This window comes from Chenopodium album, chromosome 6 (assembly GCF_948465745.1).
Source record: "Chenopodium album chromosome 6, dcCheAlbu1.1, whole genome shotgun sequence".
In the NCBI taxonomy this organism is placed as follows: Eukaryota; Viridiplantae; Streptophyta; class Magnoliopsida; order Caryophyllales; family Amaranthaceae; genus Chenopodium; species Chenopodium album.
In genome coordinates, this window is record NC_137839.1 from 73,874,972 (window position 1) to 73,894,557 (window position 19,586).

General features: G+C 32.9%; 2 protein-coding genes across 2 annotated transcripts; one reads left to right on the forward strand and one right to left on the reverse strand.

The window, feature by feature from the left end:
* The first annotated feature begins 2,649 nt into the window (after positions 1-2,649).
* Positions 2,650-4,499, forward strand: LOC145635244 (uncharacterized). Its single transcript, XM_081686531.1, has one exon. It carries the CDS (start codon positions 3,236-3,238, stop codon positions 4,199-4,201), a length of 966 nt encoding a protein of 321 aa, XP_081542657.1. The 5' UTR covers positions 2,650-3,235; the 3' UTR covers positions 4,202-4,499.
* Positions 4,500-16,479: 11,980 nt separating this feature from the next.
* On the reverse strand, positions 16,480-17,187 carry LOC145637222 (uncharacterized). The gene has a single exon (XM_081688699.1). It carries the CDS (start codon positions 17,185-17,187, stop codon positions 16,480-16,482), a length of 708 nt encoding a protein of 235 aa, XP_081544825.1.
* Positions 17,188-19,586: the final 2,399 nt, after the last annotated feature.

Below are 19,586 nucleotides of genomic sequence, written 5' to 3' on the forward strand. Positions count from 1 at the left end.
TATAAATAGGACATCATATACATAGGATTCTACGGATTTTCAATTCAATTCTAAGTAACTTTCAATTCAATCCTAATTAAAACCGGGATCTAAACACTATTAGGTAATCAACTCTTTACTCTTGACTTCTTGTCACCACATTAAACACTAGTCCTTCAAAGGCTTGAAATATAGTTAGCTAATTAATTATATTAATGTCTATTCCCCTATTTTCAAACTCACATTTTATACCAAATTTGATACTTCAAAGGACAAATTCTGACCACTCCAAAGAGAGGAATGTAGTAGGTTGTGTATTAGAATCTTGGGGACCCATAGTGCCGACTATTTAAGCCCTTGAGTGAGATATTAGTATCATTATTTAATGTTCTTTTACATCTTTTTCTTCTTTGGCCTCCTATTTCACTTGTTTTTAGTTAATATAATCCAACAACCCACCATTTTTCATTATGATGGTTTCTTTACTAATTTTTGCACACAAAACTTATGTCTCAATTTTCAAATAACATTGTGATCTATAATTCTACATATAGAAGTGAAAAGACAATATTAAAATCTATAACTTGAATAAAGGTAAAGGTGATATTTTTAACGGAATGGTTGAATTAACCTAATAATGTGAAAAATGTCAAGTAAGTTATAAGATAGTTTTATCTTCCACGGAATTTTTTACTCTAAGATTTGATTATTATTATTATTGTAATTCGAATTTATATTTGGCTATTTGCTAACATTTATGAGATATATTTTGTTTCAATTATGTATTGTCCAATTCCATGAGCAAAACTCTTAAATGTCGTAACTATTTAGTTGAAAATTTAAATGGGAAATTAATGCTATCAATATTATGAGCCTCCTCTAATATCAATATCTATTGAAAATTCTAAGTAAAAACCTCATTAGTACTGTTAAACGTATTAATAATTTCCAACTGCCTTAAAAGGATTACAAATTGTTCAAAGTACCCTCAAGATTTAACTTAGATTTCATGTTTCTAAGCATTGAATTCTAAGCACAATTGATAATCTGCTAAAAACACTAGCAATGCCGAACAACTTTTTTCGATTAGATACCTACTAAGGGCCTATTCACATTTACTGAAGTGAACTAATTGAAGCTAAACTGAACTAAACTGAATTAAATTGAGCCGAAATGAATATTTTATGAGAGAAGAAAATTAGGAGTTGAACTGAACTAAACCGAATTGAATAGTGTCGAAATGAATATTTTATAAGAGAAAGAAATTAGGAGCTAAACTGAACTAAACTAAATTGATTGGAGCTGAACTAAACTGAAATTAAGCTGTAGTAAACATGCCATAACTTAAGAGTGTATAAGAATCTAGCTAATCTAAATCTAAGTTCACAAACACAGTGAATTGAAAAATAACACACTAATTCAATCTTGATTACGACGGCTTTCTTTATATCAATCTCCTCATCAATAAACTTCGTACATACTTCATACTCCGAATTTGTCAAAGTAAAATAACTCCCTTATCAACTGATCCAATATGCTACACTATAGAAGCGATAAGATATTCATAACCACCAAAGGCACATCCATAATCTAGTTCTAAATCAAATCAATTAAACCAACATTAAGGTATATTACAAGGCCACGAGGGTTCACATGATGCCAACTGTTAAAAAGAACTTTACCAATGAAGAGAAGAGAAGAAGGGTACCTACAAACTAAGTAGGCCCCACAAAGGTCTTAGGCTAGTCTAGTGCTTCTTAGGCAATCCTTTCATTCCATGTCAGCACCGACCTTTTTTATATTCTGTTTCCAAATTCATTCATGGGATGGGATTGTATCAAGATCTTCTCTTCTCTTCTTTTAAACTAATGGCCAAACAAACAAGGCACTATCAAGGGTTCTTCTTCTTCCACGTGGCTAAAGCCCACCTTCACCTTAATCACTAAGTATTCAACTTGCTTAATAATTTATCCTAGTAGAATTATCTTGTAAATTTTGGTTGATAGTGAAATTTATCATATGTTTTAATTACTATATTGTGTTGCTTGTATTTTTTTAAAAAAATTGTCCTATGAAATTAATTATTTGCAAAAAATTTAGATAACTTAAACTATAATATGGAGTTTTAAATTAACTCATATTTTAAATTTGATTTAATAAACTAAAATTTTAAATGACTGAGTAATAAATTATTTCCATATTAATTTAATTTATTCAAGTGAAATTTTACATGACCATTAATCACACAATATGTAAACATAAATAACAATATTTTAATGTATGGTTCTTTTAATTTAGTAACATTTAAATTTTTACACTAGTCAATCTACAACTTTAAGCAATAATTATTTGTATAAACTATATAATTGTGTTGTTATAAAAATATACATTTAAACTAATCAAAAGTATGAAACATGTAAAAACCGTCTATTTTTTTTTGGAGTATTTAATAATAAATGGTCAAAAAAAGAAAAAAAAAATTCTAACTAAATTATGCAAAAGTTCAAATGTTTCACTAATAAAACAATGTTTCTTATTTTGTGTAACAAACTGACACATATTAAAACACTAATCGGGTAATTCTCGACCATCAAGTATCCCTTGACCGAATAACCTTAGATTGATTGAATAAACTACTCATGACCTAATAATATCGACCATACCTTATAAACAACCACATATAAAAATTTGTGTCGATAAAATACTATATGGAGTAACATAGACATTAAATAGAAACCCTCCGTACTAGGGATACCTCCAATTATTAACATATAGACTTGAAAACATGAAACAAATGGCTCATATACCCCACCTATATATCAATCAATTAACCCCTCTACTCTCAAAGTAAAAAAAAGAAAATAATTCTAAATCACATATTTTCTTTTCTTAGTTCATATAACTATTCCATTTACAGATAGGCTATTGATTGATAAAAACATAGACATAGATAGATAGAGAGAAAGAGAGTGTATAAGATATGCTCACTTCTCCTCACCTTCCTAGCCACTTCCTTAACCTTAAATCAACCTTCTCTCTTTCTATTTCTTCATATCTATTCACAAATAAGCTTCAAACAAACCTTCATAATAACCCCATCTTGTTGTTCTTCAACTTCATCTCTCTACTCATACCGCGATCCAAAGGTTAGAAATTTTTTTAAGCCTAGGATCAATAATCAAAGATAACATACAACATAGAATTAAGTTTTTGCATTGAGTAAAGTTTATTATAGTTGGTTTCTTTGGTTCATAAAATGGGGTTGAGCTCAAAACAAGTTTCAAGTGATAGGCATGGTTGGAACCAAGCTTTGTTACAAGCTAGCACCTTAGAGCTTACTAAACCACCTCCATTACTAAAGAGACAAGCACCACAAGTGCAACAACAACAACAACAAGAGCCTTTGAAGTGCCCTAGATGTGATTCATCCAACACAAAATTTTGCTACTATAACAACTACAACAAATCACAACCTAGGCATTTTTGCAAGGCTTGTAAGAGGCATTGGACCAAAGGTGGCACCCTCCGCAACGTCCCCGTTGGTGGTGGCCGGAAGAATAAGCGTCTTAAGACGTCGAATGGCGGTACTAAGACCGCCTCGAAGGCGAGTACCACCATCACAACCACCACAAACATAGTTAATAATAGCAGCACTACAAACGACAACATTAAGGCTTTATTACAAAGCCAACATCATCAACAACAACAGCAACCAACAAGGTTTAGTCTTCCCCTTGGAGAAGCATCATCACTAATAAGTACTCGTACAAGTACTTCTTTTGATGAGAAAAACAGTTTCTCTGAGGCATTTTATCAAACACTTGTTAGGCAACCACCATCTTCACTACCAGAATCCTCCATTACCTTCAACAACAAGAGCTTAAATGATGGGATTTTTCTGGGTATTTCTCAAAACAACAATGATCAAGAACACCTTCAATTTCCATACACAAATCTTGGAAATTTTGAGAGTAACCCATGTTCAATTTCTTCATCAAATTTCTACAATTATACAGAGGATCAACATCATCAACAACAAAATCATCAAGATGCTGCAAATGGGTTGGAAGATTCAGTGATGAATACAAGTAATAGCAGCTCAATGAGTGTGATTGATATGTCAAATAATTGGGGTTGGGATGATTTTGATAAATTTGTTTCAGTTGAAGCTGATCTTACCATGCCATGGGATGAAACAGAGATCAATCCACCAGCCACTTGACAGGACATGCAACTATCAAGTAATAATTATTAAAACTTTATATTATAATTTTATAGTATGATCTTACAATATTATTATATAACTATAAATACTTGGAGTTTACTTTAGCTTAATTACTGTAGTATGTGTGTTCATATGGAATTTGGGGTAATTTAATTTTTAATTTTTTTTTTAATCATGACTTTGGAGTTTATCTTTGATAAATTTGACAATGTTTTGTTCATTTGACTATTGTAATGTAATAGAGATTAGTGAATAATTAAAATATGCCCTCATTTTTAATGGGTTGTTTTTCTTATTGTAGTATAACATTAATTAAATTCATGATTAAGAATAATCATGTTTTAATTAGTTTTTCAATGTTTTCTTGCTTGTTCCTAGGAAATTTTCATTCATACTTTTGTCATCCACAATTATTTGATGATGTATTTTTAGTTTTAACTAAGTTTGGAATATTTATGACTTAAAGATACTTAAGCTTAGCATATTAAAGACATGAATTTTATTCTCCTTCAAGTATATGGAGTACTTCTTTTATTACTTGTATTAAATTAAATAATTTGAACAACAATGATATGTAAAATTTTTTAAAACTCAAAATAATTAAATTAAATTGTGTTCAATTGAATTGCTTAACAGTTTTTCTCCGTTCTAGGGAAATAAATCAAATTAATCCCAACCCTTTGTTAAAATTTGATTACTTTGTTAGTTTAATAAATTAGGAATATGTTAACAATTATGGAGTTACATACTTTTTTTTTTTGACAATTATGGAGTTACATACTTACATGTAGTGCTTGAGTTAGATTAAAATTGAAGATAATTAGGAATGTGTTTTTTAAAAAATGTCAATTATGATATTACATGTTGTGCTCGCGCCGTTTAATGATATTATGACATTGTTTTTGCTATTTATTGATTTATTTGTTTATTTTTGTGGATGCTTATTAGCTACTCCATAGATGATAAAATGGGAAATTTATGCTCATACATATGCCAAGGTTTTTTAAAGATTTTTTTTGGATAAATTTAATTTTTAAGATTAATTACTCTTTATTCATTTACGACTTATCAAAGTTAGTTACTTGCCACAATTTCAATTTGTCACACGTCTCTTCCCTAGAAAAATATGTCGGAGGGCAAATGCATACAATTAATGTATGAACTTGTCGTCTTTCTTTTATAATAGATTATGGAGTACGTATGATGAAAAACTTGGATGTGAATTGTAACTAATTTAATTGTCTTATATATATTGAAGAAAAAATAAAGAATAATTGACTTTAGAATGGAATCTCATTAAGCTTCTATGAGGTAAATTCTCTTCCTAAAAGAGCTTGTATTTGGCTCAATTAAAAAAATTACTCATATTAGTAGCAAATTCGGGTACAAATGTGCAATGCATTCACTGATATTGGCTAGTACTATTTTGTATCCTGAAAACTATAATACACTCATTTTGCCCTCACTAGGAACAAAATATTGTTTTCTGTAGAAAATTTTCGCAACATATACTGCAAATGTACGGAATTGTGTGGATCTTTATATGTTACATTATAACCAAATACAAGTAATTTTAACCAAAGAAGATTTCCTTTGTAGTTTTCCTCTCCAATCCCCCCTTTGCCAAGTTAACGTAGTTGATCACATATTAAAGGAAATGCAGAACTAAGATTTAAACTTTCAACCGCTTAAATTAAGCATTCACGATTGTCATAACAAAGGCTTTTTTATAGGGGGCCAACTCAGGTATGCCTCAATGCCCATTCATGCATAAGAGATCCATTCTTGCATGTAATTAATTGTCATAAATGAATTAAGTTTTTGTTATATCGAAAATCAAATCAACTTAAAATTAGATGGTTTTAACTTTTAAGTCGTATTGTCTGATATTTGTGATCAACTGTTTATATCATTTACTATACATAGCTCTTTCTCGATACTTCCGTGAAAGTGCACGATTTCTCCACTAGGTCCACGTATATGAATTATGAACACAAGTTATTCTCCTAGGAAGAAGGGGAACATAATGTTTGGTTAAACTAAGCTATATAGGGTTAGTTACACTTATATTGTATGACATATAATTTGGTAAAATAATTAGGAGCACTAGATAGTGTTATAAGATTAGATATAGATAGGGATGTAACGGCAAAAAATAATGGGGTCGCCAAACAGCTATGAAATGAATTATGATTTATGAATAATGGTCATAATTCTCTAGATGTGATATAAGATTCCTGTGGACATTATGCATGTTTTCCGTTGGGATATTTAGGAGAAAGATGACCCAATTTTTGCATTATTTTTTTTCGGTTTTTATAGCCACTATTTCTGATATTACATTCATTTTCTATTATTTAATAAAATCATTATTGTATATTTGTATTATTATTGCTACACAAGAGTTGGTGGATTGATGCAAATATGTTTACTCACCTAGGATTATGATGTTTTGTTGTTTTAGTCTATTTTATAATGATGGTTGGAACATGATTTATGAAGATTTTATTTATTCATATGATTTGCATGTGTTGTCCAAATAAGAAAGTTTTTTTTTTTAATTTTATATTTTATATTTTATTTTTTTTAAGAAAGAAAAGAAAAGAGAGAACTTAACTAACTTTTTTTAGGAACATAAGCGCAACTACTTAAGTATCTGGGTGTACCAAGAACATAACAGACATGCTCAGAAATAAACTAAAGCCATAGTAATATTAAGTTATTTACCCAATTTATTCATCTTTAAATGTACAATTTTCTTGTTTCATACAAGATATACTCAATCCTAAGCATATGATTAATGCTAGGCACGATTCGGACTGTTTAGGCACGCACACATGTGTTGTACCGGATTTCCTTATGCTCATAAATTCATGTCATGGTAAAATCTTGTTTTTCTTTCATAAACAAAGCCCATGCATGAACCAAATTAAACCACATGTGTGTTGTGCAGTGTTGAGTCATGCCATTGAGACCCTTTTTATCCGTTCAATATTTTGGTATAGTACAAATAAGCGGGTCAATCCACTACTGTCTTCATGAAGAGCTCATGCCAAATTTTGAAAATAATGTCCATACTCAACATGCGTATGAGTCTGACCATTATAATGTCGGCTCGGCCAAGGCCAACCCTTCACACAATAATAGAAATGTCATTTCAATCAACAAGAAAAATCTAAGTGGTGGTTAACAATTCCTATATTATGTATATCCAACAAAATAGATGAGATTTAACAAAATTGTTTAACTAAGATGAGCTTGTGGCCTTGTTGTGGGTCACTTTAGTTGATGTTGGAATTGTATGATATGCCCTACCTGTAAAGCTAGAAGCACTAACATTTCCTTACAAAAGTGGTCCTTTCACACACTCTTCACATACCCAATTTGATTGTTTGATCATGTGCTTCAACTTCTAGAGGTCCACTTCTCTCATTTTCCATTGCTTTGTCCCATCATTAGCCCTTCTTAATTATACTATTGTTCCTTACATTATAGTATTATACCATAATTCTACTATTATTTGTTTATCAACCAACCTACCGTGTGTTATCACTCATTTTCGCCACTTGGGCATGCATCTACAGGTCACCATTCATCATGTTCCATATTCGGGCCTATTCTCATACGATTATTTTTAGTTCAGTTCAGATCTAATAAATTCAGTTCATCTCCTAATTTCCTTCTCTTATAAAATATTTATTTTATTTCAGTTTAGTTCAGCTCTAATATGTTAGTTCAGTTCAGTTTAGTTCAGCTCATTTCAGTCAATGAGAACAGATCCTTCGTCGCCCAATTTTTCTAAAACTTTGTGCAATAGTGTTACGATTATTACAAAATAAAGGAAATAATAATAAGTTTCTAAGGCATGAATGCACTGTGGAAAGATGGTACAACCATGTACAACCACACATAGTTGCCTTAGATAATTATATGGTACATTGTACGAAATTAATCATCAACAAAAATTTTAGTCTTCAATCTAAAGTCGTTTTCATACGGAGGGTTTGGTGTGGAATACTGGAATTTGCGACTTCAAGTCTTAACTTCTTCAATCTTGAATCTTATGCCTTGACCAATGTACTTATTAAAATGCAATTTACTCCTTTATTAATTTATATATGAAGATGATTTGAATACAAGAATTTAAGTTCATAACGTCTATATTATTGAATCTTTATTTATCTCCTAAAATTAAATTCCGATGACCCTAATTGTAAAGGTTTGACTGTTCAACACAAATTAATATGGTCTAACCACTATGTAATTATAATCATTTTATCGTGCCAAATAAATAATACAAAGGGATATGAGTATCTAACAAGGTGGAGGATTAAAGCCTATTACACTAGGTCATACAAAGTATAATTGTATGTATAAAAGATCGAAAAGAATTGGGTGAGTTGTCGGACTCACGATGAGTCCAATATATCTAACAATAATAATCTAATATTTGATAATAATTCCCACAAATTTGGTTGAGGAATTCACGAAAGAAATTCCCATGAATTTGGTTGAGGAATTTTATTCCCATGTATTAGAAGTTCATGGGAATTTTCACTTCTTATGTTAACCAAACGACCAACTATATTAAAGACTTGTTTGGTTTGGTGCGTGGTATGGGTTTGGAATTATGATATGACTTGAAAGTTAAGTCATGTAATCAATCTCAATAAGGAATTTTAAGGGGTTGCAATTTACTTACTATTTTCCCACACTTTCATTGAGTCTAACCAGCAAGTAAGGGCCTGTTCTGATTCACTGAATTAGGCTGAACTGAACTGAACTAATCTGAACTGAATTGAATATTTTATGACAGAAAGAAATTAGGAACTGAATTAAACTAAACTGACTGAATTGAACTGAACTGAACTGATTGGAGCTGAACTGACTGAACTGAATTAAACTAAACTGAAAATAAGCTGAAGAGAATAAGCCCTAAGTGTGATTTTTCATCAATAATGACTATTCTTGCAACCATGAGATAAGGTTCCATTGTTACGGATACTTTTTAATCAAAAAACGGTTTCATTATGAAAAATTATGGTAAACAACCAAATCAACAATCGTGTGTTTAGTAACAAACACTAATGTAATACGAAGTATAAACAATCTATATAATGTATGCATCAACAACGGTATATATGGTAAGTATAATGAATAATTGAAACAAATTATTCCCGGTTATTTAGAGCTCCTTTGGTAGGCTTGTTATGATTCCAAACCAATTAAGAGAACACTCTATGTGTCCACTACAATTTGGAAAATTTTTCTTATTATTGATTTGATATCATGGATTATACTTCATAGTCTTTACACCGATTTCATTAATTTAAGCATACCACGAACATTTATGTCAACATATAATGATCATATATGGTTCCAAACGGCATTATATGACCCTGATATGTATCTCTTGAAATGTCAAGCCTTTTCGACACCGGACCATGAAACCTCTAAAATTTCTCAAAAAGCGTGAATATTAGCCTTTATTTTTGGAATTTTTTGACTTTTTTTTTCGCCCGAATATAAAAATTGCCGAAATGTTTACCATGGTTCCTAATACCCTTCGAGAGTCCAACTGGGTTGGCCATGGTGGAACCATCCAATTTACCTTTAAACGGCAAATTTACCGGTTTACAACTTGCACCGATTTCATTAACTCAAGTCTACCAAAAACATTTATGACAACATATAATGATCATATATGGTTCAAAACGGCATTATATGACCCCGAGATGTATCCCCTAAAATCTCAAAACTTTTCAACACCAGGCCTTGAAACTTCCCAAATTTCTCAAAAAGCATGGATATTAGCCTTCAATTTTGGAATTTTTGGACTTTTTTTCGCCTGGAATTAAAAATTTTCAAAATGTTTACCATGATCCCTAATACCCTTTGGGAGTCAAATTGGGTGGGTGGAATCATCCAATTTGCATTTAAACGGCCAATTTAGCTATTTACAATCTGCACCGATTTCATTAATTTAAGCCTAGCACGAACATTTATGACAACATAAAATGATCATGTATGGTTCCAAACTGCATTATATGACCCCGAGATGTATCTCCTAAAATCTCAAGCCTTTTCAATTACGGGCCCCGAAACCTCCAAAATTTCTCAAAAAGCGTGGATATTAGCCTTTAATTTTGGAATTTTTTGACTTTTTTTTGCCCGAAATTAAAAATTGCATAAATGTTTACCATGGTCCCTAATATCCTCTGGGAGTCAAATTGGGTGGGTGGAACCATCCAATTTGCCTTTAAACGACCAATTTACCGATTTACACTCTACACTGATTCCATTAATTTAAGCCTACCACGAACATTTATGTCAACATATTATGATCATATATGGTTCCAAACGGCATTATATGACCCCGATATGTATCTCCTTAAATCTCAAGCCTTTTCGACACCGGGCCCCGAAACCTCCAAAATTTCTCAAAAAAACGTGGATATTAGCCTTCAATTTTGGATATTTTAAACTTTTTTTGACCCGAAAATAAAAATTCCCAAAATTTTTACCATGGTCCCTAATACCCTCTTGGAGTAAAATTGGGGTGGGTGGAACCATCCAATTTGCCTTTAAACGGCCAATTTACCGATTTACAATCAGCACCGATTTCATTAATTTAAGCCTACAACGAACATTTATGACAACATATAATGATCGTATATGGTTCCATACGGCATTATATGACCTCGAGGTGTATCTCCTAAAATCTCAAATCTTTTCGACACCAGGTCCCGGAACCTCCAAAATTTCTCAAAAAGCGTGGATATTAGCCTTCAATTCTGGAATTTTTTGACTTTTTTTTGCTCGGAAAAAAGAATTGCAGAAATGTATACCATGTTCCCTTATACCCTCCGGTAGTCCAATTGGGTGTGTGGAACCATTTAATTTGATTTTAAACGGCCAATTTACTGGTTTACAACTTGCACCGATTTACCGGTTTACAACGGCCAATTTAATTAACTTGCACCGAATCCAACTTGAACCGAAATTGACCCAAACTCGTTTTAACCCGTCAAAACCCGAAATTAACCCGAATTGTTACTAACGTGACCTGAATTCAACCCGACTGGTTCCTAACCTGACCCGAATTTAACCCAACCTGTTACAAACTCAACCCGAAATCAACCCAACTTGTTATTGACCTGACCCAAATTTAACCCGACTTGTTATTGACCTGACCCGAATTTTCAACCCAAAAAATTAATCAACCTGATCTGTTACTAACCCGACTCAAATTAACACTACTTGTTATTGACCATACCTAAATTCAACCCAAATTATTCCTGACACGTTTTCAAATCACCTTAAATTCAATTTAGACCACCTTATTATTGTTGATCAAAGCATTTTGTGTAGGGAGACCAAGTCGGTCCAGGCAGCAAAAGAAAGGAGCATCATCCTCTAATTTAAGAGTTAAATATAGTATATATTTGTTGTATGGTCAAAGGAGATAATTATCTTCCTAAATTATCAACTATAGTTCCCTAGTATATTGCCATATATATTATAATCAAAGTAAATAATTAGCTTGATAAAAATGATAATTATCTATTTATAGTTAACTCGAATATGACCTGACTTGGAAATGACCCCACCTGATTGTAACCTACAAATTATTGACTTGAATATAACCTGACTTGAATCCGAGAATGACCCGACATGGAAATGACCCAACCTGATAATAACCCGCAAATTATTGACTTGAACCGAACCCGACTTGAACTCGAGAATGACCCGACTTGAAAATGACCCGACCTGATTATAATCTGCAAATTATTGACTTGAACCGAACCCGACTCAAACCCGAGAATGACCCGACCTGATTCTAACCCGCAAATTATTGACTTTAACCGAACCCAACTCAAACCCGAGAATTACCCTAACCCGTTTTAACTCGTAAAAACCTGAATTAAACCAGACCTATTGTTCACCCGACCCAAATGTAACCCGACCTGTTATTAACCCGACCTAAACTCGACCCAAACCCGATAAGAAGTATGACCCGACGTGACCCGACTCAAGCATCACCCAACCCAAACCCGACCCGCATAGGTTATGAAATTAATCTGAATTGATCCGACCCGAGTTGATCCGACTCACTCTTATCCTACCCAAACCCGACCCATTTACCCGAATTGACATCTTTACTAAAGAATATGGAATTTGAATTTGTTTAATTAAAATAGGTTTGCATTTTGGACAATTTTAACTTTTATCTACCAAGAAAAGAGGCAAGGGTGCTCGCCATAAGTCCTATGAGACCCCGAAAGACTACGTATTTTAGTGGTTAGGACCATTTACTTTACAAAAGTTGTCAATTTAGCCAATTATACATACATACTAAGGGCGTATTCTATTCACCTGATTTTCACTTATTTGAACTTACCCGGACTTATTAGACCTTATTAAAACTTATTTTAGTTGTAATTTGTACTTGGGTAACCTTTATCAGAACTTATTAAACCTGAACTGAACTTATCTGAATTAAACTGAATTTATCTAAACTTATTACACTTAAAATAAGTGAAAATAAGGTAAATAGAACAAACCCTTAATAAGAAGTGTGTCCATGTATTGTAGGTGATAGCCACAGGGCATTTCTCATCAATTTTCATCTAAGAAGAACAAATGATTTTATTTGAATTATTGTCTGTTGTCATTATCCTTGAGTGGCTAGGGTTAGAACTTTAGGATACTTGTAATGTTATGGATCCATAGAGTATGTGTATGTCAAGTACAACGTGAATTGTGACAAGGATACAAGGTCATGCTATAATTTTTTTGATTAAAGATGGAAAATTACATCTGAGTTCCTTTTTAAAAAAAAAAAAAAAAAAAATGATAAGAGTCGCATTTAAAGTGAAACTAGTTACACCATCAAACAACATGCTTCGTAATCGTAGTTAAAAAGTATGGATATTATATAGGGCGGCTAAATTAACTTAAACCCGCTAAATCTACCGACCTATTTGTACAATAGGGCCACTTATATTCACTATTGTGATTGAAAAAGTCAATAGATAGGTATGCAATTATGCATTATAACAACAATGCAACTTACAATCTTTCTCCCACCTCTTAAGAAAAGGTATCCTTATCATTGAAACAACTTGCTTGTAGACTTGTAGTATAAATCTCAAGTACCCAACTTTAACTAGGATTAGTAAATATGGCATACAATGCACTTACCGAATATAGTAAAAAAAAAAAGGTGTAATATTCTCATGTTAACTAATTTGAATATTTCCTAACTTTGATAAAAGCATGCTTTCTACATCTTCTATATGCAAGTTGTGTATTCATATTATTGTAGACTCAATTTTGTTTTTAAAATAAGATTAAATAATAAGACTTTAAAGGTTTGCAAGTAGTAAAAACGTTAAAGGAGAAGTGTGATGCTCTAATAATATAGATGGTTTTACAAGAGAGATGTTATTTTTCGACTTGTTTCTAGAGAAGTTAATAAAGTGGCACATGTCATATTTTGGTGCACCTTAGTTCGCTTGACTACAAATACCCAATTTTTATCAAGGATGTTATTGTTTCCGACCTTAGAGTAGTCGTAATATGGAGCAAAATATAAAGGACATGCCTCAAGCATTGGTTTTCATTCTACTATATTATGAAGTCTCGAGTCATGCTCCACATCAATTTTACTACAGTTAAAAAGAAATTAATTAGTCAACATCATCATTCAAAACAAATACTACCTCCGTTAACGGTTATTTGCAACATTTACCCAAAATAGGTGCTTAGTATTATTTGCAACAATTTTATTTTTTTCCTTTTTTGGTAACTTTTTGGTTGACCAAATGACTGTTTTGCCCTTATTAAAAACTGATTAAATCCTAACTTACTCTAATACTCAACTTAATCATCTGTATAATCTAAACATCTAATTTAATGACTCCCACAAAAATTAAAGATCTACATCCCCTCTTTCCATTTCATTAGATCTGAATCACCTCATCTCCTCACCTACCCTCATCAATACATCTTCAACCACTGCCATTAATATGGCTGATGAAGCTTTTAAATGTACGCATCCCTCCAGAATTTGTCACTTTCTCTCTCTCTCCTCCTCTTTAAATCTGGTAATCCTTTCTCTCTCTCCTGTTCTTCGAAACCCTAATTTCAGATCTACTGTTTTCTTTCTTCATTTTACCAAAAATGAATCCCCCAAATGAGAAGATTCCAGATGACAATGTTATTGCGACCTACAAATGTCAGCGTCGTACTGGGAAGATGAAGTTGGTTAAGACGGAAATTTTCATGGAGAGGAAGAGGAAATTCGGTGGTGGTGCGAAGCTTGCAGATCCTACTTCCGATGAAGAACGTGAGGTTGCGAATTTGGCAGATCTAGGCAAAAATAAGGTTGGGTTGAATGAAAAGGCAACTGTTGCTGATGTTGTCAAGAACGAAGATGGTAAGTCCCATGAAAAAGCAATTGTTGCTGAGGTTGAAGAGGTGACTGGAGAAAAGGGCGACGGTGGTGTTTCTGGAAAAAAAAGGAGCAGATCTGGCTCCTTTGAGGACACCGATGATGTTGTTGGGGGGGGGGGAATACAACCCTTCTAACGTTGGCCCTAACTAATGCCGCAGCGTAACGCTATTCTGACCCTTCTTTTTTAATTTAATTGCTTGCAATTAGTTGTTTTTTGAGATTATTGGTTGATTTGTGAGTTTATTGGTTGCTTTGTTGAGAATATATGGCTGTTTTGGTCAGAAAATTGGCTGATCTGTGAGTATATTGTTGGTTTTGTGAGATTATTGGTTGTTTTGTGAGTTTATTGGTTGTTTTGTTGATAATATATGGCTGTTTTGGTCAGAAAATTGGCTGATTTGTGAGTATATTGTTGGTTTTGTGAGATTATTGGTTGTTTTGTGAGTTTATTGGTTGTTTTGTTGAGAATATATGGCTGTTTTGGTCAGAAAATTGGCTGATTTGTGAGTATATTGTTGGTTTTGTGAGATTATTGGTTGCTTTGTGAGTTTATTGGTTGTTTTGTGGAGAATATATGACTGTTTTGTGAGATTATCGGCTGTATTTGGTCTAATTATAGGCTGTTTTGTTATATTATTGGCTGGTATTGGTTGTTTATGATGATCTTTTCCTATTTATGATACTCTTTGGTTATTTATGATAAGATATGGATATATTTCATACACTTGGGCATATGGTTTGGTATTAAGTCTATGTTCTGCTATAAATAGGCATGTACTGCCTGTTTTGGTCAGAAAATTGGCTGATTTGTGAGTATATTGTTGGTTTTGTGAGATTATTGGTTGTTTTGTGAGTTTATTGGTTGTTTTGTGGAGAATATATGGCTGTTTTGTGAGATTATTGGTTGTTTTGTGGAGAATATATGGCTGTTCTGCTATAAATAGGCATGTACTGGCTATTTTGGTTTTGATGATGATATGATGATATGTATGCAATTTGGCAATGGGAATTGTGATATGATGAGTGATAAAACAATAGTAGCCTACTTTGAATGCTGTAAGATGTTTATGCAGTTCAGTCCCTTTTTGTATGACTCCCTTTATGTGTGTTCTCAAGGACTATGCTTAGAGAGAACCTCACCAGTGTTGCCTAGAGTTGCCTAAATGTATGAGTCCCTTTTGTTTAGTTCTCAATGACTATTTTAAGAGAGAACAAAACAATGCTGCCTATATGTATGAGTCCCTTCCTGAGTCTCTTTATGTGTGAGTGAGGAAATGTGTGAGTCCCTTAATGTGTAACAAATCCAAATGATGAAGGGACTCATTTGACATTTGAAATTCATAAGTTAGAATTGCTCCAACAACTGCATATGCAAGTTGTTGTTGAGGAAACCACTTATGCAATTTATTATTATGTCATAAACCACAGCTTCTGATGGATTTACATGTGGTTTTGTTTTTTTTTTTTTGTTTTTTTTTTTTTTTTTTTTTTTTTTGTCTGGTAAACATATTGTCATCACTTCATCACTTCATGCACATAAATCAACACCACTTAAATACAGCCTTACAACATAAGCAATAAAGCCTTCAAAAGGTAGTATTTTTGTCAAATTAAGCTAGTTCAGACTGCCTTACAACATATGACTTGAATTTTCACAAAATACACATAACCAATGAATTTTTTAAACTGGTAAAACCAAAAACACAAAAAACAACCTAGAAATTTTACCACTTGCTTAATAGCTCTTCAATGGTTATATGTGGCAGTCTGTCCCATGTGCTTGACATGTTCTTCAATCTGCATCAACTTGCATGCCTTAATCTTCTTCATTGCCTTCCCCTGTTTCTATGAATAAAGTGTTCAAATGTTCAACAGCTTGTTGAACCACAGCCCCCTCCACCTCTAGCTGTTCAGGCAGCAGGCCTAGTCTTTCCAGCCTTTTCTTCCCTTTGTGTGGTGGGGAGAAATTGTTTCCACCCAAATGCTTCAGTATCTCTTCCATGCAGCATTGTAGTGTTATCCATGTGTGCTTGTTTAGTATTGGATTAAAAGAGTCATAAGCCTCTTTCACTTTCTCAATGAGTTCCCCCAAGTTCTTAGGGAATGATTGGTACTGGATGCTCTGTATTGTATTGAACAATCCAAGATCTAACACATTTAGATCTGGTGACTGGGCTGGTTGATAAATGAATTGTATGTTAAACCCATCTGACTGACATGCATGCTTGAATTCCTCATCCTTAGGAACTTGATGAGGTCGAGCATTATCCCACTGAATCAAAATTTCCTTGGACAGATCTGATGGCCATTTACTTTTGATTGCTGGAATCACATTGTGAAGCAGCATTTCCCTGATTGCTTCCTTGTTTACATTCTGTGTTGCCTTAATTTCCACAGCTCCAGCTTCTCTATTCTTGCTTTTTTTCTTTGCAATTGTCTCATAAACAAATGGGAAGATTCCATACTTTCCATCATGTACCACTTGACCTTGGGAGTCAAAAATTGGCTTGCCAATGATAGCCATGAACATGCCTTTTACCTTGAATCTTTTGGACTGTTGGCACCTATATGGATTAGGTTCATTTGGGAGCAAATAGAACTTTCTTGTCTCTGGATTAAGGTAGAACCATTTTTCATCGATGTGTACACGTTGTTGAAAATTCTAAAACTTGGGTTGTCTGTTCTGTTCAGCAGGCAGCAGGTGACTTAAGACCCATTTTAATCTGGCCACCTTGTGGTTGGATGTGAGGGCAGGGTGATTTGTGCTTGTATGAGTCCTTAGCCTCCCTTTTTTCTTGAGCTTGTGAATGGTGCATGTGATATTTTAAGAGCAACCCCATAGCTTCTCTCTGTTGTCCTTTTATACAAAGGGACTGACTGAAGAAACTCATCAGAATATTCAGTTGGTTTTGGTCCTGTTGTACCAAGCTTCTTGCTTCTGACATCTATCACAGTCCCCTCAGCCAATTGCCTTTTGATTTCTTTGAATAATCTCTGTATTGATGATCTGTGAAAGTTATACTTTCTTGCAATTTGTGACTGAAATCCTCTTGGCAGATCTTGACCATCCAAGTTGTGTAGAAATGCATCAACAATCTCTCTTTTTTGCATTACAGTTAGTTGTTTCCTACTTTTGGGTTGTGGCATTTCTTCTTCATTGCCCATATTTTGGCTGTTGTCGTATTGGTTGTTGTTGTCACTTTCTTCCATGGAGCTTGAATCATAGTCTTCCATTGTTGTGTCTTCCATTGTTGTTTGTTCATGTAGCAACTGATCTATGCTAAAAAAATCATCACCTAAATAATCTGACATTTTTGTGTTAAAACTTTTGGTGATTACAGATTTCAGTAATGGTGATGAAGTTGGGATTCCTGGTTTTTTTTTGGAAGTACTCAAGCTGAACCTAGAAGGAAAATTGCTGCTTCTAACCTAGCACTAATTAGTAGTAGTAGGATGCTAATTTATTTAGTGTGTAATGAAGTTTTTGAAGAAGATTAGTGCTAACTTTTGGTCCTAAAACATTCTGTAATTTGGTTAGGGTAGAGCATTTGGTATGTATGAATTTTTTGAACAAGTAAACTGTTTGGCAGGTTTATATAGCCTCCTTTGAATGAAAATTTGAAATGGAGGGAAAAATTTGGGATGGAAAAGGTACTTTTTTTTAAAGGAGCTGAAAATTTAGGAGGGAAAAAAACCCCACTAAAATTTCAGATTCTCTCTCCTCTTTTGCTTAAAAAAACGGGACCACCTTTCCCTCCCTTTTTATGTCTTAATCACATGGCCCTCCTTACAATTATTCATACTTAAACAAGCCTTAAAAATTTTGCCTAGGAGTCCGCGCATGTCGCTTTCGTTGCAAATAACTGTTAACGGAGGTAGTATTTGGACAAAGGTACGTACCAAGTAGTAGTTTAAGGGGAAGTGAAAACAAGTTTTGCGGAATGTACAATAATATTAAACTTATTCTTAGTATAAGTTAAATTAAACTTAGGGTCTGTTGTAATTTATTGAACTGAATTGAACAGAACTAATTGGAGCTGAACTGAATTGTTTATGAGATAAGGAAATTAGGATATAACTGAACTAAACTAAATTAAGCTGAAGATAACAGGCCAATACCTATTAACTATTACTAAAATAAAAACATCCTGACATCATTAAGGGACACAAACTTAGTTTTTTAACGAACTTCCAATATAACTCTGGAATAATCTTATTTGAAATGAATTTACAATTATGTTATAATGTAGAAACATTTATTGTGATTTATATTGTCTTGGATATTATACCATAAAACCTCATATTTTATCCGTATCTTTTTTAAAATAACATTTGACGTTTTCTCTCCTTGCAATACCTTTGATTTAACTAGCTAGCAAAACCTCATCAAACTAATGAATGATTCACAATAACGACAAAAATATGCCTTGACTATGACAATCTTGACTTAAACTTAGATAAGATTAGGTAGTTTTTGGAGGCTTAAATGCAAAAGGCAAATTATTAATTCACCTATCTAGTTTAATTTGAAAAGGATATGTGTTTGATTTATGATTTTAGGCAAGTGAAAAAGCAACTTACAAGTAAAAGTCGCTAAAATTTAAACCTTAGTCAATTGCATAGTAAATTTGATCACTCAAAAACCGTTAACCTTAATGAGGTTTAACTTTATAAGATATTGTATACCTAATTTAATTAATGCTTCTTCCAAAATCTTTATAGAAATCCTGAATATGATGCTAAGTTCGTTAATACCTCATATACCTTATCTCTCAATTCCTTTACAATAGCAAAGCATTATCTATGTTTAAGTCACTCCAAACTAATTGCAACATCATTTTATTTGATTAACATTTCTCTCTATTCTCTTATGATCACACGAGTTTCTCTTTTATCTCTTTCTCTATCGGCTTTCCTTTAAAT

Bases quoted from the DNA above. Each gene is read 5' to 3' on its own strand.
- LOC145635244 (XM_081686531.1), top strand. From the start codon at position 3,236: ATGGGGTTGAGCTCAAAACAAGTTTCAAGTGATAGGCATGGTTGGAAC.
- LOC145637222 (XM_081688699.1), bottom strand. From the start codon at position 17,187: ATGGCTATCATTGGCAAGCCAATTTTTGACTCCCAAGGTCAAGTGGTA.